This window comes from Physeter macrocephalus, chromosome 12 (assembly GCF_002837175.3).
Source record: "Physeter macrocephalus isolate SW-GA chromosome 12, ASM283717v5, whole genome shotgun sequence".
Lineage (NCBI taxonomy): Eukaryota > Metazoa > Chordata > Mammalia > Artiodactyla > Physeteridae > Physeter > Physeter macrocephalus.
In genome coordinates, this window is record NC_041225.1 from 84,076,838 (window position 1) to 84,099,316 (window position 22,479).

Below are 22,479 nucleotides of genomic sequence, written 5' to 3' on the forward strand. Positions count from 1 at the left end.
GCATGTGGGACCTTCCCGGACCAGGGCACGAACCCGCATCCCCTGCATCGGCAGGCGGACTCTCAACCACTGCGCCACCAGGGAAGCCCTGTTTTATACCTTATAAAGGCAAAAATTGCCCCATCAAACACGTTTCATACCTATATATACATACATTTATGTATATCTGCATATGTATATGTGTATATATGTATATAGCAAGTTATAATATAAGATGTTTAATAGCTGATTCACTGTTATAAAGCAGTAACTAACACACCATTGTAAAGCAATTATACTCCAATAGAGATGTTAAAAAAAAAAGTTTATTACTGTGGCTTGTATTTAAAAGTATAAAAAACAAATGCTCTAAGATATATTCCAAGAAGAGGTATGTTTAGGTCGAAGGAAATGTGCATATTTATTAATTAGAAACTTTAAAAACGATTCCTGAGATAAGCATATTCCTGGCTCCCCTAAATGAGACACATTAAATGGCTGTATGTATACAGAAATAGTTATCTAAGGGCTTCCCTGGTGGCGCAGTGGTTGAGAGTCCACCTGCTGACACAGGGCACATGGGTTTGTGCCCCGGTCTGGGAAGATCTCACATGCCGCAGAGCGGCTGAGCCCGTGAGCCATGGCCGCTGAGCCTGCGCGTCCGGAGCCTGTGCTCCGCAACGGGAGAGGCCACAACAGTGAGAGGCCCGCGTAACGCAAAAAAAAAAAAAATAAATAGTTATCTAAGTTTTATTTTCCCAACAGGCCCAGCGGCCATGGCTCACGGGCCCAGCCGCTCCGCGGCATGTGGGATCCTCCCAGACCGGGGCGCGAACCCGGTTCCCCCGCATCGGCAGGCGGGCGCGCAACCACTGCGCCACCAGGGAAGCCCTTTACATTTTTTAAAATACAAAGTAAGTGAGCTTGTACTTGATGTAAACATTTCAAACTATACATAGAGAATGAAAATGCCTCTTGACCACCCCTCCCAAATCCACTGTTATCAGTTTCTTGTACATTCTTCCAGAACTCTTTATCAGTGCATTTTTGTTGTTTTGTGTTTTTTGTTTTCATACACATAATAATCATAATGTATTCATTGTTCTGCAACTTGCTTTCTTCAATAACAGTATGTCTTAGAGGTCATTCAGTAAATATGAGTCCACCTCATCCTTTTTATTGTTTTATTGTTTGTCCATGCAGACTATGCACGAACAAAGTTTACCTAACTTTTCCTACTGATGAATATTTAGGTTGTTTCTAACTTATTACCATTACCAACAAGGCAACAATGAACATACTTGCACACTCCTTATGTATATATGTGGCTGTTCTCTAAGGTAGTGTTTTTCAAAACCACCAGTGAGTCGTAAAATCAATTATTTAGTGACCAGGATTTTATCTCATAAAACAGAACAGAATGATATAAAAAGCACGAGAAAGGAAATATAAGAATGCTTTAGGGACTTCCCTGGTGGCACAGTGGTTAAGAATCCACCTGCCAATGCAGGGGACACGGGTTCGATCCCTGGTCCAGGGAGATCCCACATGCTGCGGAGCAACTAAGCCAGTGTGCTACAACTAGTGAGCCTGCAAGCCACAACTACTGAGCCCGCGTGTCACAACTACTGAAGCCTGCGCACCTAGAGCCCATGCTCTGCAACAAGAGAAGCCACCGCAATAAGAAGCCTGCGCACTGTAACAAAGAGTAGCCCCACTCGCCACAACTAGAAGAATGCTTTAGGGACTTCCCTGGTGGCACAGTGGTTAAGAATCCACCTGCCAATGCAGGGGACACGGGTTCGATCCCTGGTCCAGGGAGATCCCACATGCTGCGAAGCAACTAAGCCAGTGTGCTACAACTAGTGAGCCTGCAAGCCACAACTACTGAGCCCATGAGCCACAACTACTGAAGCCTGCGCACCTAGAGCCCATGCTCTGCAACAAGAGAAGCCACCGCAATAAGAAGCCTGCGCACTGTAACAAAGAGTAGCCCCACTCGCCACAACTAGAGAAAGCCCGCGTGCAGCAACGAAGACCCAATGCAGACAAAGGCAAATAAATTAAAAATAAATTTATTAAAAAAAGGAATGTTTTATACCTTACTTTTTTTTTTTTTTTGCGGTACGCGGGCCTCTCACTGCTGTGGCCTCTCCCGTTGCGGAGCGCAGGCTCCAGACGCACAGGCTCAGCGGCCATGGCTCACGGGCCCAGCCGCTCCGCGGCATGTGGGATCTTCCCGGACCAGGGCACGAACCCGCATCCCCTGCATCGGCAGGCGGACTCTCAACCACTGCGCCACCAGGGAAGCCCTGTTTTATACCTTATAAAGGCAAAAATTGCCCCATCAAACACGTTTCATACCTATATATACATACATTTATGTATATCTGCATATGTATATGTGTATATATGTATATAGCAAGTTATAATATAAGATGTTTAATAGCTGATTCACTGTTATAAAGCAGTAACTAACACACCATTGTAAAGCAATTATACTCCAATAGAGATGTTAAAAAAAAAAGTTTATTACTGTGGCTTGTATTTAAAAGTATAAAAAACAAATGCTCTAAGATATATTCCAAGAAGAGGTATGTTTAGGTCGAAGGAAATGTGCATATTTATTAATTAGAAACTTTAAAAACGATTCCTGAGATAAGCATATTCCTGGCTCCCCTAAATGAGACACATTAAATGGCTGTATGTATACAGAAATAGTTATCTAAGGGCTTCCCTGGTGGCGCAGTGGTTGAGAGTCCACCTGCTGACACAGGGCACATGGGTTTGTGCCCCGGTCTGGGAAGATCTCACATGCCGCAGAGCGGCTGAGCCCGTGAGCCATGGCCGCTGAGCCTGCGCGTCCGGAGCCTGTGCTCCGCAACGGGAGAGGCCACAACAGTGAGAGGCCCGCGTAACGCAAAAAAAAAAAAAAATAAATAGTTATCTAAGTTTTATTTTCCCAATATCCTTGGCAATCAGTATCAGTCTTAGGTTACCAAAAATTTCAGTTGATGTGATTGACCTAACATTTCTTATTATAAATAACTTCTCTAGCTATCAGTTAAAAAGGGGTTTTATAATTTTATTGTTTGTGCTTTATCATTAGACATACATTTAACATGTCTTTAGTGAATTTAAAAACTGTCACCACTGAATGTAAATTGGTGCAACCACTATGGAAAACAGTATGGAGGTTCCTTAAAAAACTAAAAATAGAGCTATCATATGATCCAACAATCCCACTCCTGGGTATATATAAAAACTATATACCTAATATTGCTAAAACAGAAAAAATGAAAACTCTAATTCCAAAGGATACACACACCCCAGTATTCACAGCAGCACTATTTACAATAGTCAAGACATGGAAACAACCCAAGTGCCCATCAACAGACAACTGACTTAAGAAGATGTGGTACACATGTACAATGGAATATTACTCAGTCATTAAAAAGAATGAAATAATGCCATTTACAGCAACACGGATGGACCTAGAGAATATTATACTTAATGAAGTCAGACAGAGAAAGACAAATAATATATGATATCACTTATATGTGGAAACTAAAAAATAATGCAAATGAATCTATATACAAAACAGAAGCAGACTCAAAGACACAGAGAACAAAGTTACGGTTACCAAAGGGGAAAGACAGGGAGGGACAAATTAGGAGTATGGGATAAACAGATAAGGACTACCTAAAACAGATAAGCAACAAGGATCTACTACATAGCACATGAAATTATATTCCGTATCTTTTAATAACTATAAGAGAATATAATCTGGAAAGAAAAATAACTGAATCACTTTGCTATCCACCTCAAGCTAACACAATATTGTAAATCAACTATACTTCAATAAAAAATAAAAATAAAAACTGTCACCACTCACTAGTTTATTAAAAAATCATGCCACATCTGATAACTATTATCATTTATAGTTCTGAGAGGAATATTTTAGAAACTATTCCATTTTGAAACATCTAGAAATCCAGCTATCCTTGAGAATAAAATGATCATGTTTTTATTGTTTTCTAAAAACAGAGTTTTAAAGATTTAGAATGGATATCTGCCTCATTTTTTTTTTTTGCCACGTGGCATGTGGGATCTTAGTTCCCCAACCAGGGATCGAACCCACACCTCCTGCATTGGAAGCGTGGTGTTTTAACCACTGGACCACCAGGTAAGTCCTGCCACATTATCATTCTGATAGATTTTTTAAAAGGAAAAATATAAATTCTTATTTAGTCATGCTGCAGATCTCTTAAGTACATCCCTTTTTAGGAGAAGGGTTTCCTAATACCAACACTTATTTTTCTTTCTCTCTCACCTGAAAAGAAAATAATCTCTATACTGAAAAGATGCAATGCACATAAAAGTAAAATAGCTAAATAAGGCTACCTTAACCCCCGAAGTCAGTTATTTATGTTTCTTGGTAAAAGCAAATTAAAAATAGTACTATACCTAGCCAGAGGGGAACGAAATGCTGTAGCTGGTGTGGGAAAATCCATGGTCCTTGTCTCAAGAACTGGTTTTCCTGGAATAAACTTTAAACTGTTGGGATTTGGGGTATCTTGTGTTTGAATAAACATGTATCTCACTAAAAGAGAAAAAAGAAAGAATGTTATTCTAGAAAAAAATTGTTAACAAGTTTATGGACTATGAAGTGCTCATTTTCAGAGAACCAAAAGAAATACGGAAAATTAGAAAAAAAGAATATAAAGCTTTATTGCCCAAGCTTACAGAATAAGAATTGTTAAAGACAAGTAACAAATTTATCAAAATATTTAGGATAACTTCACTGAATTTTATATTAATACTAATTATTTAGATAGTTTTGTTGCTCAACAGATTCTAGCAATATCCTACACCTAAGTAGGAAGGCATATCATAATTCAGGAGTCTTAGATGGATTCTATTTGGTAACTCAATACCAAATTAGCTATAATAATAAATCATCATCACTTTCCAAAGCGCTAACATTTTTTAAAGATAAATAAAGTTATAATAATAACAAGTGATATTTATTTTATGCTTACTTATTACATATCAGAGACAGGGTTGAGTGCTTTATATATATTTAAACCTTTAACAATTCTATGAGGAATGTATTATTGTTCCCATTTTACAAATGAAGAAACTGAGGCTTAGAGATAAGTAACTTGTTAAGTCACTAAGAGTTAAGTAACTTGTCCAAAGGTACAGAGTTAGTGACATTATAAATTATCATGTAGGTGGGAATCTATGTGAATTACTCTCTAGAATATTTTAAAATTATCTTTAGAGATTCTTTTCTTCTCTGTTCCTTCTAGGGCCATGATCAGATTGAGAATAAAAGAATCTTTAATTTCCTACCTTGCTATTATGATAACAGCTTGTAGGACAAAAAGATAGTCCTGAGGTTTTAACAGTTTAAAACTATTAAACAGGTTCTGGTTACTTATTATGAAAATAAACCTTCTGACTTAAAAGAAAAAAAAAAAACACCACCACCCAATTCTCTTCTTAGAGCAGTATATGGAAATAAGTTAATTTATTGAGTAATTATCATGTGCTGGGCATGGTGCTAAGGACTTTATGTGAATTATATCATTTAATCCTTACATCCTGCCAAGGAGGCACTGTTTTTATCCTAATTTATAAATGAGGAAACTAAAGCTCAAAGTCACTCGGCTAGTTAAGTGACAGAGCCAGGATTCAAGCCTGGCCAATGTTCCAGCACTGACTTGTTTAACCACTGTGCATACTACCACTCCATAAGTATTAGTGCCAAGCATAAAAGGAAAATATACTTAAGATCAGTCTTTCTATCCTATCATAATCCTCATATCACATATCTTAAGAAAGAGTAAAGTATCAAAAAACAACAGTTTTATTTTAAATTAGAAAGTGATTAAATTTGGCAAAACATATAGTTGGTATAAAAATGCTTTTCTTAACTGTTAAAAGAGAAGATTCTAATTTGACAGCTGAGATTGTTTTTGCACCTCGCCATGCAGTTCCAGCTAACTGATGTTGAGTCATTTCCTTGGGAAAGTAGAAATTGAAACTAAACTCCCATACATTTTGCTTAAGTCACTGTCCTGTAAAGATATTAGTTGGTGACTTGGTGACCAGGCAAATCCTAAAAAAGAAAAAAATGAAAAATGATAACCTCAGTGTTGAAGTACTTGATTTAAAATATTTATACTTCCAACCAATAAATTCCTCTGACAATCTGCACTACAAGGGAACAATTTTTCAGATGGAACATTATATAAAGTGCTGCCGCCACTTTCTGTAAATATACAGAAAACAAGGTTCTTTTAACCCTGGCTCTGACCAATCATCTCTGTGGACTTTCTTAATAATTTATTGGTAACGAAAATCTCTGCACATATTAGGCACTCCACCAATATTTGAAGAATTAAATCTGGCTTTATTCTACTCAGTCCATTTGTGTAAAACTATACATGCAGAAAGAAAAATTTTTAGAAACACCTGAAGAACTATAAATGTAAAAAATTATTTAAGAGTATAATCTACATATGTCTGAAATAGAAAATATGATAATACATGATATCACTACATAAATTTTAACAATGAACAAAGGTATTTCAAAAAAAAGTAATTTGACTAGGTATTAACAAAATCATTCCAGTTATAGCCTAAACTGGGTTAAATTAGGTATTTCAAAAATGACTCTCAGATCCATCATCCAGAAAGATCCTCTGAAAGTGTCATAACCGTTACAACAGGAGAGAAAGACTCTTGTAAAATAATCTTTCCTATTATGCTTGGTATAATAGGTAACAGATAAAAAGGTAGGCATAAGCTCCCCCTCAAATATAAATTAATGGTGCTTGAAGTCAATATCAAAGACTAAAATCAGCAAGTTTCCAATTTGAAAAGCCTAGATGACCACATAATTCAGTTCTACAAAATTTAAAAGTCTAATTAAAGTAGCTTAAGATGCTGAGTTACTCAGTATTTATGCCTAAATTGTTCTGTGACTCAAGGAGACAGGAACGGCACTCCAGTTCTTGCCCCAGGATACAGGGGAGGTAAGGTCTCTACCCTGATCCAACTCATGGCATTAGCCAGAGTTAGCCACCTTCCAGAGTAGCATGGCCACAAGGAGGAGTTCAAGGTAGTGACGGAAATGGAGATGGGCCAAGAGCTGAATTCCAATTCTTACAGCTCCATAAGCACATATAGGTAGGCATTCACAGACAGACACACACACACCCTCCCCGACAAGGTTCCCTAACCACATGACAGTGGTCATATTGCAAAAATTTTCAAATCCTATCTTCATACTTATTTCCAATATTAAAGAAAATAAAAGCATGTAACATCAACAAGACTGTCAACAAAACCATAGTGATTAATGTTGACAAAAAAAGAAAAACTACATTCAAAGTACTATGTCCTAAGGCCTGGGTGAAAGCTAGAAACTTACTGATTTTAGAGGTATTCTTATCAAAATTAGGAGGGCAATAGCTTAAAATACATATGATTCTTTGAAACACAAACCCATTTATAACTTCTTTTTATATTTTTGTTTCAGAAATCATTTATTGAGCAACTCTTATGTTCCAGAAGATGTGTTACACAAGAAACTGAGATTTCATAGAAGTACTGGACACTGTATTCAGGATTCTTGAAATTTAAGGCCAAATGATATGTGTAAGCAAATAATTATAGTAAAGTGTAATTTAAGGCAGAAAAAAATGTTATATTCTTTTTATAGGCATCTGAATAGAAAATTTACAAACTCTCATTGTTTATGACCCACAAAATTTCATTCAGGCAGTTTGCTCTAAAAGAGACGAAATTTTACCTGTGTTACATAAGGTTGCAGGGACTGGGAAAAGTGGTCTCTGGAAAAACTGATGCAGAGGCTGTTTCTTAATGGTATATGGCTTCATCATATGACAGAAGCTACATTTAAAAACAAATAAAAATAACATTTTAAGAGATAATCTCTTAAGCTCAAGTTTCTACTTCTCATATATAAAACAACCATAATGAAAATAATAACAAAGATGAATTTTCATTTTCCATCCACAACATTATTTCCACTCCCTTAGACAAGCAATATCTACAAACAATTTAAAAACAAGAGCTCAAGGGGAGATTTATAGCCTTTATAACTGAGTGTATATAGAATATACAATATCTGGTGCAAAGAAACAGAAATCCATCTACATTAGTGATTTATAACCTGGAGTTCCAGACTCTTAGGTATGCATGAAGGAGGCAAAGAGCTACAAATTGTTTTTCCCATTTTAGATTTAAAAACAACTAGGTGATAGAGTCACATGGTTCAAAATTCAAAGGGCATAAAAGTAAATACAGTGAAAAGTCTCCCTCCTTTTCAGTCTCTACCACCATGTTTCCCTGGAAAGAGACAACCTATGCTATTTGTTTTGAAAGGCATTTCAATACCTCCAAAAGTCTAATAGAAAATATACTATTCTCCACCAAACTGCTAAAGAAGTCAACAATCTATACATGCTTTCTGACTGGAAACATATTGATGCTGCTTTGTAACTTTGGTTATTTTACTCTGAATATAATCAGAATGAAATACCCAAAGTTACAAAACTTCCAAAGTGTTGACTGGTTATTATTTTTTTTCATGGATTTGACTAATTAAAAACAAAGGGAGAAGGGAAAACCAAATACTACTAGAAAAGTAAACAAAAGGAGATGTTACTAGTAAAAAATTTTAGAAATCTGATGCAAGTTACACGAAAATCCAGTTTACTTTTAAATACTATTGCCATCCATCCCAATTTTCATTTCACAGGAGTCACTGAGGAATTTTAAGCATATTTATGATCACTTTTTGTTTTTTACGTTTCTCTGATTATTTTCAACCTGCAAACTCAAAGAGGAGGGACTGTCTTCAATGCTGTCCCTAGCCACTAGCATGATGACCTACCTCAGTTCCTCATTTCTAAAATGAAGTTAATATTCACCGTTAACTCATAAAGACTGGGGCAAACATGGATCCAGATAATCCATGTAAAGTGCTTAAAACAGTGCTAGGCCATGTAGCATGTGTTCAATAAATGTTAGCTACCACTATTATTCGTATGCGATAGGTGCCCAACAATTATTCATTAAATGGAATTCAGGTTTGCGGTGAAAGCATTTTTATCTATAGCACACTGCCTAAATCTTGGCTACCTTGCAATATGGAAGTACACCGAGGACGGAACTACACCTGGAATACGGAAATTTCCTTTCAGCCCAGGGAAAAGGCAGAATGGATATATATTCTGACGGAGATGGGTTTAGAGTAATAAAATAGTAAAGGTGAGTTCAATTATTCCAGGAAGACACCTACTCAAAAATAAGAGAGGGAGGGCTTCCCTGGTGGCGCAGTGGTTGAGAGTCTGCCTGCCAATGCAGGGGACGTGGGTTCGTGCCCCGGTCCGGGAAGATCCCACACGCCGCGGAGCTGCTGGACCCGTGAGCCATGGCCGCTGAGCCTGCGCTCTAGAGCCTGCGCTCCGCAACGGGAGAGGCCACAACACTGAGGCCCGCGTACCGCAAAAAAAAATAAACAAATAAATAAGAAAAGGAGACAGGAGGTGACTAACAAAAAATCCTTCTGAAAACCTAATTATTTTAGGAAATGCATTTCAACTTCAAGAGCATCATTAGCACTAAAACCCCTAACAAACACTCAGGAGGTCAACCCTTGTTAGGCCCTCTTCTCCTTTTGTTCCATAAGACAAACCAGGGTACAACAATCTACCTACGTCCTCAGTGCCTTTCACCTAACCACTGTTGACAGATGTCCCTGGGAAGCCAAACGCAAAGACAGGGCAAATGGAAAGAGGAAAGACAAGGGAACGGAGTGGGTTTCGTGGGTGGGGCGCAGAAATCCAGAGTTCCAGCACTTAGATGCTGTGTGATTTCAGATAGGTCACGTTCCCCTTCCAGGCCTCACTAAGAAAATGAGTGACATTTTGACGTTCTGATTTTGTATTTAAAAGGCAGAGCGAATGCACGGGGTGGAGGGGCCCCGATTTAAAAACAGCTCCTCTGTGGGGTCCCTACAGCCGGTCTCTGAGAGTCTCCCCACCACAGGGACTCAGGCACCGGGTCTCGGAGCCTGGGACAAGGCCGGCAGGGCCCGCCAGAACTGGGTCGCAGAGCTGCCTCACCGAGACCTGCCCACCTCAGGGTTTAAACCCCCAACTTCGGCGATGGGGGTGGACCCAAAGGCAAGGTGAGGGGCACTTCTCCCCACCCGGTGTAAGAGAGGGCGGGCGGGGAGGCGACCGCTCTGCTGCCTAAGCCCAGCGGCACCGCTATAAGCCGCCCCGAGCTCACCACCTACCGCCTCCGCAGCCCCGCGGCACCCGCCGCAGCTCCCCAGCCCAGGAGGGCCGCCGCCGCCATCTTGGTCCGAGTGCGCAGGTGTGGGACAGGCCGCTCCACCCCCCCACAGCCTTCGCAGCAGAGCTCAAGCCCCGCGCAGGCGCAGGCCGGCCGGGATCTGGACAGGCACCGTGGATAGCGCACCCTACCGGCCGCGCGCGGCTATGCTGCGGATGAGCAGGGCTGGCTTGCGTGGGCTGTTTGAAATCATTATCTACCTACTTCAGGAGGCTGGGCAACGGGGAAAAAAGAAATCCTTGCGACGCTTGCGCAGGCGTCCTCAAGTAAGCACGAGGGACTCCGCACGCATGCGCGGAACCGTAGATTGCTTTTCCCACTTGATAGGTGCTGCGTTTGCACTACGGAACATTCTAGACCCGTCTATTGCCTGTGGTAAGACCCTGCTTGCCATTCAGGCCCAGTTCAGCGACTGTCTCAAAAGACAGCCTGAAGCATCCCCTGGGAAGGTTCTTGCCTTTCTCCAGCGAGCTGCCTGCCCTTCTCCCATGGGGCCCATGTGGACCTGGGTTAGGCTGGGTTTGTGGACTCGGTCATGTTGGACCAACACGCACAGAGAATTCACCTCGTGTGGAGCTGCCTTTTGCTGTATAAGCATGAGTATTGACTGATTTCCAGAGCAAAGTACAAAAGTTCGTTAACTATTCTCCAGGATCTTACTGGGGTAAAAATCTTTCTCTAGGACAGCTGTTCTCAAAATGTGGACTGAGGGCAGCAACCGCATGGGAACACGTGGGAAATGCAAATTATCACACCGCACGTTAGACCTACTGAATCACAATCTCTGGATCTGGGGTCCAGTAATCTGTTTTAACAAACCCTCCAGGTGATTCTGATGCAGGCTAACGTTTGAGAAGCACTGTTCTAGAAGATATACACAGAGGACTGGTTTCTGTAAGAGAAACAACACACCTGTTGTCGGACAAGTTGAGGCCACATGGAAGGGGAGGCATCTAAGGGGTGGGCGGGGCTTCAGACTGTGGCTTCTCTGGGGCTGGACACGTGAGCCTCCTCTGAGTGCATCTTACATTCTCAAGGCTGCGTGTTGGCTTCTGTCTTTGCTGACCCGTTCTAGACCTCGGTGTCATCCATGGCTTTCCCCTTTACTCTCTTTTAGACCTTGAATCAAGTGTGCAGTGTGGCTCTTCCACCCAAGAACATACCCCAGTTAGGAACCATCTTGCTGTCTTCAACTTCTCCCTCTCTTATCTGTTCCTTCCCATAAGAAAAATCCTGCCTTGCCCCAAACCACCTTAAAACCACCACTTTTTCTTCCCCCTGCAAAGTCGAATGGCATAAAAGAGTTGTCTACACTTTCAGTCTCTAGTTTTTCACCTCCCACTCTTCAAACCACCGAAAGCAGCCTTCTGTGTCCCACCGGTGTGGGGAGGGGATCTGATGTAGTCAGGACCACCCACATCATCCATGTTGCTGAATCTGAAGGATCCTTCTCGGTTTCTACCTTTCTTGACCTCTGGAACGTGGAATGCTGAGGGTCTCTCCCTCCCTTTAATAATCTGATTCCTTGGCTTCCCCGGCACCACAAATGCCAATTTTTCCTATTATTTTTCTGGTTACTCCTTCTCCTTTCTCCTTTGCAGGATTTCATCTGCCCGCCTCTTAACTGTTGGTGCTTTGGGGTACCTCATTCCAGGTAGTACTCTTACCATTTGTGTGTGTGTGTGTGTGTGTGTGTGTGTGTGTGTGTGATTGACAAACTTCAATTAATTGACAAACTTCAGGGAGTTAAGCCAATTAGCATTTCAGTCAGCCACCAAAATATGTTTCTCTCCCTTGCAAAAACTGGATTAAAAATATTTGGGGGGGGGGGTCTTCCCTGGTGGTGCAGTGGTTAAGAATCCGCCTGCCAAGGCAGGGGACACGGGTTCGAGCCCTGGTCCGGGAAGATCCACATGCCGCGGAGCAACTAAGCCCGTGCGCCACAAGTACTGAAGCCTGTGCGCCTTAACTACTGAAGCCTGCACTCCTAGAGCCCGTGCTCCGCAATAAGAGAAGCCACCGCAGTGAGAAGCCCGCGCACCGCAACGAAGAGTAGCCCCCGCTTACCGCAACTAGAGAAAGCCCGCGCGCAGCAACAAAGACCCAACGCGGCCAAAATAAATAAATAAAATCATTCTTTTTTGCCAATTATTGGTCATTTACATTAAGTGGAAAACAAAACTGGTTAGAAACAGCACATATAGTATGATCCCATTTATGTAAAATAGTTTGTGTCTCTGAGTATGTGCTTGTATGTGTGAGCATAAAGTGTCTGGAAGGCTGACTGCCAGCCTCCTTTCTCTTTCCCCTCCCCTGGCTGTTTTCAGTTCCTTAAATATGCTGAATTATTTCCCACTTAAGGGCCTTTGCATAAATTGTTCCCCCTTCAGGAAACAGTGCAGAAAGCCACAGGCAACCCCAGCCAAGGAAAAGGACCACTGCTCCATGATCGCAAGCCCCTTCCCTACTGCCCCATCCTGCAGGAGGCAGGTGTAGAAAGAGGAGGAGACTGGTCTTTGAACCTAACCAAGGGAGAGGAAGAAAGCTCTAAGGCAGATACAAGATGGAAGTTTAAAAGACTTGGCTAGATTTTTTTAATACTTGACAGTAAGATAGAAAATATCGTTTTTAAAGATGAAAGTAACCAGAAAGCAATGGGATTTGCCGAATTTCAATCACGGAGTGAGGCAGGAAGAACAAAAAGATGACATTTAAGCCCTTTTTCTGATTGTATCTTACTGAACTCATTCTGTTCAAAATACTGGTTATATATATATATATATATATATATATTTTAACCATTTCCTTTACTAGCTACTCCAAAGATACCCAGTCCCTCCTCATTCTAAGCAGATTTTACTTCACAGAGAAAAAGATAGAGGCCTTGGTGGTAGCAGTGGTGGCAACTGACTCTGTAAACTATTAAAGCCTTGCACAAACTCACATACTTATCTCTTTCTGCTGAAGGCATCCAGAATATACCACTTCAGGAGCTTTGTTTGGAACTACCCTTATCTACCTAAAAGTAGAGCCTCCCAAAAGATTTCAAGTGTTATAAATCCTCTCCCCAGGAGTCTAGTAACCAGGAAAGATTGACTCCTGTCACTGAAGAGGAGAATTCGGCTCAGGGATAAGAAATCACCTAAGCAGACATTCTCACAAAGCTATCATATCTCTAGTCTCGTAAGAAACCATTTATCTTTTCCTAAAAATCATTTATTTTCCCATAGGTGTCCTTCTCCCCTTCTCCTTCCTCTTCTCCTTCCCTTTGATGGAAGAAATGTTCACATACTGAGGTATGGGGAAGTTATTCTGGCTTATAAATGAGTTGGCTTGAACTTTATGCTAACTAAAATAGTCTGTCTTATCACCTGTCAACCATATATTGTACACGTACTTTAACCATTGAAAGAATGTTGCCCATCATCCAGTTATATAAAGGGTTAAGTCACAGTCCCTGCTGTGGCTCACAGCGGGAGCCCTGAAGGGAATTCAGGGGGAAAAAACCAGCACAGGATAAGGCATTCTGCATTTTGAATAAACTTGGCCCCTAGATAGTTAGGATGCAGACCTCAGGAAGAATTTCAAGGACCCTAGATTCTTGCATCTTCCCATACATAGAAGGTCACTAAAATCATTAACTTGAGATAGCTGTTCTTTGTGATTAGCAGTCATCTTTTATCAGGATCTATGCTTGACCAGCCAAAAACATCATATATCTCTGGGCTCCTCCCCTACCCCTTCAGAACAGTCTTCTCAGAGCTACTGAGCGGCTGTTTCTCAAGCTATAGTCCTCAGTTTGGCTTGAATAAAACTCTCTTCTATTCTTACTTAGATTGTTTATTGATTATTTGCAGCAGCGCCTTATTAAGATGATATTGGGTTGGACAAAAAGGTTGTTCGGGTTTGTCATAAAGCCCGGGTTATGGAGAAACCCGAACGAACTTTTTGGCCAACCCTATATATATATATCTATATATAGATATAGATATAGATATAGATATAGATATAAGCCCCCAATTCTAACTGCCTCCATGAGCTATATTTTTCTGTGAATGCCCATGTAAGTATGTGAATAAAAATCTCTTTCCTCTGTAATAAGCTAAATGGGAAAAGAATTTGAAAAAGAAGAGATACAGGTATATGTATAACTGAATCACTTTGCTATACACCTGAAACTTACGCAACATTGTTAATCAACTATGTTCCAATAAAAAAAAAAAACCTCTTTTCTCTTGCTAATCTATCATTTGGAAATTTAATTTGCCAGCCCTCAAGAGCTGAACCTAAGAGTGTAGAGAAAAAGTTTTCCTCTCCGACACTGCATTAATCCTACCTCCTTCTTCCCATAGCAGGAGAGGCATCTTTCTTACCCAAAGCCAGTACCTCCACCTGTGTTCTCAATCCGTTTGCTTCCTTACTCCCCCTCCCAATCCTTAGGGACTTTGCCCAATTTATTATTTTTTTAAGTAAAATTTTTGTTCAGAAAATATTAGATTTACACAAAATTTGCAAAGATAGTACAGATTGTTTCTGTTTATCCCTTACCCAGTTTTCCCTGTTGATAGCATCTTACATTACCATTATACATTTGCCACAGCTAAGGAACCAGCATTAACCAAACTCCACAGTTTGGCGTTGTTCTCTTGGTTAGACTGGGGTTATGGGTTAGGGGGAGGAAGACCATAGAAGGAAGTGCCCTTCTCATCACATCATAGGGTTCGTGTTATCAACATGACCTATCACTGTTGCTATTAACCTTGATCATCTGGCTGAGGCAGTGTTTGTCAGGTTTTTCCACTGTGAAGTTACTCCCTCCTTCTTCCCGTTCCATACACTACTCTTTGAACGCACAGCCCACACTTAACTTTTGTGGAATTAAGCTCCACTTTGGGGAGATGGGGGAGCCAAATAAATTAACTGAAATTCTTCTGTATATGTCTTTTCTTCATCTATTTATTCAGTCGTTTTTTATATCAGCATGGGCTCATGGATATTTACTTTATACTTTGTTGTAACCTAATACTATGTTATTTATTTCATTGCTTAAGTTGTTTCAGCTTTGAGCATTGGAAGTTCATTCAGGTTGGGTCTGTGCCCCTGTGATTTTTATTTATTTATTTATTTATTTATTTATTTATTTATTATTAGTTTTAGCACTCCTTTACTTTCCAGCACTACAGATGCTCCTGGTTCATCTTGTATATTTCCTGCTCCAGCCCTAGAATCTGTAATTTCTCCATGGAGCCCAGCTGCCATGGAGAAATTCCATTAGAGAATGGTATTTAGAAACGAAGAATCTGGGTGCTGGGTGTGCTTGCTGTCCATTTACTTTTCGTTTTGTTATTCCTTCATCTTCATCTGCTCCCTCTCTACGGATTGTTTCTCCTTAGTTGCTGGCATACAGACATATTCAAGTGTTTCCCTCATTAATCCTTCTTTCTCCATGTTCCCCACTGGCAAGCTCCCTAGCTCTCTCTTCATTTCTGTTCGAGCTCTTAGCATGGTCACATTTTATATGAATTTGAAAGTGCTATATGAAAGATTAGTAAAGTCTCAACTCGTGTGCAAAATATAAAATAAATACAAATATTAAAAACTGTCAGGGCTTCCCTGGTGGCGCAGTGGTTGAGAGTCCGCCTGCCGATGCAGGGGACACGGGTTCGTGCCCCGGTCCGGGAGGATCCCACATGCCGCGGAGCGGCTGGGCCCATGAGCCATGGCCGCTGAGCCTGCGCGTCCGGAGCCTGTGCTCCGCAACGGGAGAGGCCACAGCAGTGAGAGACCCGCATACCGCAAAAAAAACCAAAACCAAAAACAAAAACAGTCAGGTAAAGCACAGTTTCAGGTGGGCTGAGGGAATTGTGATATTACCACATGTTGGTGCCACTAAAGCTGGTGAATCAAACAGAAATAGCTAACATTGCTCGTGGCCCGGATGGCGGCTGTGGCGGCTGCAAACGGGGCTTTCCGGGAGGAGGAGGGCACCGGTGGGGACGCAGCGGCTCCGCAGCCCCATGCCCCGACGAGTGGGCCCGGGGCTCGTCTCTCGAGGCTGCCTCTGGCGCGAGTGAAGGCGTTGGTGAAGGCGGACCCCGACGTGACGCTCGCAGGACAGGAAGCCATCTTCATTCTGGCACGAGCCGCGGAACTGTTTGTGGAAACCATTGCAAAAGATGCCTACTGTTGTGCTCAACAGGGGAAGAGGAAAACCCTTCAGAGGAGAGATTTGGATAATGAAATAGAAGCTGTGGATGAATTTGCTTTCCTGGAAGGTACTTTGGATTGATTGCTGAGCCTGGGCAGTTTTGTGAGCCTGTACCTGCATCCTTCAGCTAGGCCCTCTGCAGGTGTCAGCTTTGAAGAAGAGTCTTTGGAACACTGGACTTACACACTTTTCCTGTTCTACCTTCACCTAAGCCTGGATAAGCAGAGATCTCACCTGTTAGCTTTTCTTTATAAGGTCTTCCACTACTTGTGTCTTCCATTTCTGGTCTGGATGCAGCTGCTGCTGCTTGTGGTAGAGATATAGAAAATGATTTTGTAGGTTGCATAATAAATGATAAGGACCAAATAAAAGTTTCTGATCAACCTCAAAAAAAAAAAAAAGAAATAGCTAACATTGAGCACTTAAAGTGGGCCATTTTCTAAGCACACCTCATAGCAATCTATATCATGGGCATTTAATGTTATCCCCATTTTACAGATGAAGAAACTGAGTCACTTAGAAGTGCAGTAATGTTCCAAGATTACACAGCTAGGAAATGATGGACAAGGGATCAATTTCCTATGCAATGCATTTCCATTTTATTGTAATTATATTCATTGGAATCCAGCCTTTTCTATATACATTTTACAAGGGAGATTTATTCGTCAATTTTTAGTTCATTTCAAATTTTACCAACGGTTTCTACTACTGAGTTCTCTTGTGGCCACTATACCTACTAAATTCAAATTTCCCAAATCAAAATTTTGATTTAAAATGTCAAGATTTCAGTCTTCCATCAATTTTTGATGTGCAGTTTTAGCTGTTTTGAATTTTACTTGAGTATTTCTACCAGTAATATTCATTATAAACTGAAAAAAGGCTGACAGTTTATATTTAATTTTTGATTACTCTAAGAGAAAATTGTGATCCATTCCTCTCAGATAACGTAAGGTTTCTCTAAAGAGTGCAAAATATAATATGTCCTTGGGGTCAAAAGGTCCTGCTCAAAAACAGGATGAGGCATGGGAGATCTGTAGAACTACTAATTTCACAATATCTGACTTTAAGAATTCCACATGTAGCAATGGTGTTGGTCCCAAATCTCAGCACTGGAATACTGGGCTGCCTTCTGAAGGGAATACTTGGAGTCCTTTGGGCCTCTGGGCTAAGCTTACATAAAAGCAGGTTGAAGAAGTACTTGGTCTCCTTCCTTGTAGGCTGACATACTTCAATATGAGGAAAGATAAACTCAAGGAAAAAACACATGATGTAAGGGGAAAGATCTTTATCTTCAAATACAGAGAAACAGGTCTAAACCATTTGCTCTTGGCTTTTCCCTGGGTCTTGCTCTGGTTCTCACCTAGGGGACTTGGTTCTCACCTAGGGGACACTACAAGGGCACCTCCTCCCTGGCTGGTCTCTTACCAACCAGTCTCAGGGCTGGCAAAAGTGAGTCATCAAAGGGTGTATGCAAAGAGAGACCACCCCAGGGGAGCTGGAGCTTCTAAATCTGGCTCTCCCTACAATTAAGGCAGAGATAAGTCACCACAGGTAAGCTCTGTCCACCTCTGCAGAAGGCTCCTCCTGTATCTCAGTGGGAGTGATGCATCTCAAAGGGTTTCCCCCAGAACAGTCCGAGTCACCGATAAGGAAGGCTACTTTTGGCTAATGATAACTTGAAATAGAAAAAACATATGAACTTCACATTGTAGAACTAGGTAGGGCACATATTTAAAGACAGATAGATGAATCAGATCTTAAATGAATCTTCAGAAAAAGTAGGCAACTCTGGTTTTATTCATGCATCTTATACTAGAGCTCTTTGGATCCCTGGATCTTCTTTGAACACCATGTCTGTGAACTCAGCCCATTACCAATTCTCCCTGAATCACAGATGTCAAGCTCATTAAAGCTTCGTTATTTTCTCAGATTTGGAAAGGAAATAGACAGGCAGGTTTTCCCCACAGTATGGATTTTAAAATTTTTAGGTATAATCCACTTCCACCCAAGATTTCTCTCTTTAGTTTCTTATGGTCTCTCTTTAGGGATTTTTTTTTTTTTTTTGAAGACTGCGTATTGATGCAGGTCACATTCAGATGACACATTTTAGACGTTCACAGGAAACTTTACATTGCAGGGAGCTCTGTGATTTTCCCAGCTAAGTTCTTATGGCTCCATTATCTTGTATTATTTCATTTATGCCTCCACGAACATCTAGATGAAAAGCAGGTGTCAGGAAATAACAATGCCAGCATTGGAAACCAACCAACCAACCAACGAACCAATCAACCAACCAAGCAAGAGTTGCTCTTTGAAACTTAAAAATGTAGAGCTAGGCTTGGTACTAAGTGAAAGGTGCTTATGGAGTCCTCCAATCCGAGGAAGATTTGACTTAAGAAATAATACAAAGTGTAAATTATTTATTTTAATTAGGTCCATTTTAATAAAGTGTATAGGAGTTTACAACTCAAACAAGTATTCATAAAAACTATCAGATACATAAGATAGCTCACACAAAGGGTGCAATAACATAAACCCAAGAGTCTGCAAAAAAGAGGTATTGCAAGAACTGTTTAAGATTAACTCTATAAATGTTTTTTCCCTTTCTCATGTTCACAGACCTTGAGATTGTATGCACATATTGTTTCCTGAGGTCTCATGACCTCAACACTCCTTACAGCTGGGTCGACCTCCTCATTCAGTCAACTCAAAATATAGTCAGTAGAAGTTCGTTCGTTCACCTCTTCTGCATGGAACGAGCATGGTCCTTGGCCTTTATTCCGTTCCTATCCCCTAACAAATGACGTTAAATATTCCCTCTTTCAAAGTAACATATTGCAGGCCTTGTAGTGTTCTGCTGACTACTGCCCTCCCAATACCACACATGAGAATTTAGGTCAAACCCTACTGAGTTTTATCCTTGTGGATGAGAAGAGCATGCTTACTGTGGAAATGAGTCTAAGGCAATGGCTGCTTTCTCTCACCTTAGTCCAGTACAACTCCAGTTCTAACTCGGTAGGCTAACGGAACTGAATTTACTCATTTCAAATACCTACTGTTACCTCTTGGTATTCTTTGGATGCCTTCATTAGGAGGTCTTTAACACCATGGCAGAAAGCATGAGGATACACACACACACTCCAATCACACTCCTCAAGCAGGAGTCTTTGGTTGACTCAGATACAACTGACTTGCCATTTCAGAGTGGGAAGGTGATATTGTCTTCTCTCACTCCCAAAATCTCACTTTAACTGACATTGGTAAAAAAACCACTTCTGTAATTCCTTACCAAAAGGAATCACATAGATCCCTCTAACATGTATATATGGTTCTATTAAATGCAATGTAGATGACATTGACTTAATTTCAAGAAAAAAACATTGTTATTATAAACTCAAAACACTGTGTCACTCATATTGAGATTGTAGAGAAGTAACTCAGACTAAATTTCTTATGGAATTACAAGTTATAGGAATACTGGACTAAGCCACCAGTGTGCTGGTTAACATTTAGCCTCTTTTTTTGGCTTGTGGGATCTTAGTTCCCTGACCAGGGATCGAACCTGGGCCCATGGGAGTGAAAGCACAGAGTCTTAACCACTGGACCACCAGGGAATTTCCCCATTTAGCCATTTTTTTTTACAAGCTATTCTAGAATCCCTTCAAATATAAACTTGCCCCTGCATTCTAGGGCACTCTGGGCCTGTGTTACATCAAGGTAGAGAGCATGAGGTTTTAGGGCTGTGTCTCCAGAGTAAGGCTGGGCTTCTGCCAACCTTCCTTCATCCTTTCTTCTAGTCCATAAGAAAAGGGGAAGGTGAGCCAGTTCACTCTTATTTGGAATTATTCCAGTGTGGTGAGATTATCACAGGCTAGGCTAAAATTTAAGAAAAAACTGTTTACAGTAACAAGGGAGGCAAGTAAAAATTAGCATGATCATTCATTCAGTCATACCTCTCACTCCCCACTTATTGGTATGATTATAATAGGGGAATGTCAAGTGAGAAAATGAACAAGGAAGATGAGCCAGGAAGACTTGCAGGGGTAGAGAAAAAGCAGGAAAGACCTGTGTCTGGCAGTTTAAAGATGGGATCTGGGCATCACATGTGGGACGCCTGTTTCCTAATAAAGGTCAAGGTGCAAAGGAGGCTGGTAGGACCAGGAAGTCAGAGAGCAAGATGGCATCCTGGCAATCAAGACACTGCCAGTGTGGATTCCCACATCGAAGCTGAGCAGCTAGTTGTTTTCACAACCTAGCAAATTTATCTTGTAGCAAAAGAACACAAAAACAATTCCCAACCAGATACTACTTTTTATTTTCAAGCATTTTGAAATCCTTCCTTAAGTGAACTTCACAAGTTTGCAAGTGTTCTGGTGGTTAAAACAAAAAAAACCAACCAACAAACAAGTAGTCGACAGTCACTGGAAAAAGCAAGAATTTAAATTTACATGATTACATTTAAAATCTTCATGTCTACTCCAGAAGGCAGGATTGGAGGATTAGAACTCAGGGATGGCTGTGGGCATTTACAAGGAGCTCTTGCCTCCTTACAAGCTGTGGTCTTTTCAGAGGCTCTCCTATGTACCTTTCATCAGAATAATCTGGGTTCCAATGGGTTCCAAATTTCTCATATAAAACTGCATATGTGTGCCCAGCAGCAATTCTGAACTTGACTGGCCTGTGTTCTCCAATTTCAATTCCAAATACACATTAGAGAATAACATCTTTCTTTATTAAAGGGACCCAAGGGACTCCAATTTAGGTAGTATCCTTCCTGCTAAAGAGTGAGCTGGATCTCACCTTTCTCCAGTTTCCTATAATAAAATTTCCTATTTGATAGGATGCATACGTACTATATAACCTATGTTTTGACAACTTCCTTAGGGAAGCAAATACAGCATGATTGAATTTCTATTGTCAGAATCACTCTGGTGATTACACCTATTTTAAAGAAAACTGAAATCCGCTACTTTTTGAGTCAGCGAAATGTCCACCAAATAGTTGAAAACACTGATGTACATGTATTCTAAAACTTACTAAATATGGGTCAATAAGATACTGGTATTTTTCTTGACAGTTCAGAAAGGTTGCCAGGTTAAACTCAGACCTAACATGGGCGTGTGAATACATATACAACAGTCCACATATATGAAATTTTCAACTCAACAATGAGTGGGCCCAAAATGAAATGGAGTTTTTGACCTAGATTTCTTTGGGTCCTGCCTTGCATCTGCTTCAAGCGTCAAATTTTGTTCATTCCATTTTCCAATCTAACAAGGATTTGGAGCTTAAGGGTTATCTGTATGTGAACCCAAGAAACAGACATGCTAAATATTTTTCACCACACATAAGATAACTTCATTAATTCAATAGTGCCTGTTAGTCCGTTAATGTGGATTCTTTAAGAGTTCATTAGTGCATGCTGCGGGTCAATGCTTTATGTCTAAATGTACTCTGGCTCATCGTGCTCCACTGAAATGAAAGGTCACAGGTTCCTGCATTCCGTATATGTGTAAAGCAAGTAGCACATAAAACAAACTAAAACAAGTAGTGCAGTATTTTGTTGACTATATATTTTAGTGTTAACCTAATGCCATAGTTGTTGGAAACATGCATTCGCTACTGATTCAAAGCACCCTGAGCACTCCTGATTCCCTTGAAACGAAAATTTTCCAGATTTCCAGATTCAGGATGGACTCTGGCAAGAACATTTTATCTTTATTATTTTTTTTAATTTTTTGGCCACGCCATGCAGCATGCGGGATCTTAGTTCCCTGACCAGGGATCGAACCCATGCCCCCTGCACTGGGAGTGTGGAGTCCTAACCGCTGGACCGCCAGGGAAGTCCCAAGAACTTTTGTCTTTAAATGATGCATTTACCCTATATGATC

General features: G+C 40.8%; 2 protein-coding genes across 5 annotated transcripts in view; one reads left to right on the top strand and one right to left on the bottom strand.

Annotated features, from left to right (window-relative positions):
- The window catches only part of NFU1 (NFU1 iron-sulfur cluster scaffold), a 29,721-nt gene extending 19,292 nt beyond the window's left edge, over positions 1 to 10,429 (bottom strand). The window contains exons 1-3 of one of the 4 annotated variants that reach the window (XM_007113012.3): positions 10,322 to 10,429; positions 7,805 to 7,905; positions 4,447 to 4,582 (exon numbers count right to left, since the gene is read on the bottom strand). In XM_007113012.3, coding sequence (XP_007113074.2) covers positions 4,447 to 4,582; positions 7,805 to 7,905; positions 10,322 to 10,383 — 299 coding nt within the window. In that variant the 5' untranslated portion in view covers positions 10,384 to 10,429. Of the gene's footprint in view, positions 1 to 4,446; positions 4,583 to 5,922; positions 6,107 to 7,804; positions 7,906 to 9,737; positions 9,846 to 10,321 lie in introns of those variants that run through there. The other 3 variants (XM_007113013.4, XM_028497022.2, XM_028497021.2) reach the window with 3 other exon arrangements.
- A 5,889-nt stretch (positions 10,430 to 16,318) lies between these two features.
- On the top strand, positions 16,319 to 16,967 carry LOC102989305 (DNA polymerase epsilon subunit 4-like). Its single transcript, XM_007113016.4, has one exon. It carries the CDS (start codon positions 16,319 to 16,321, stop codon positions 16,667 to 16,669), a length of 351 nt encoding a protein of 116 aa, XP_007113078.2. The 3' UTR covers positions 16,670 to 16,967.
- Positions 16,968 to 22,479: the final 5,512 nt, after the last annotated feature.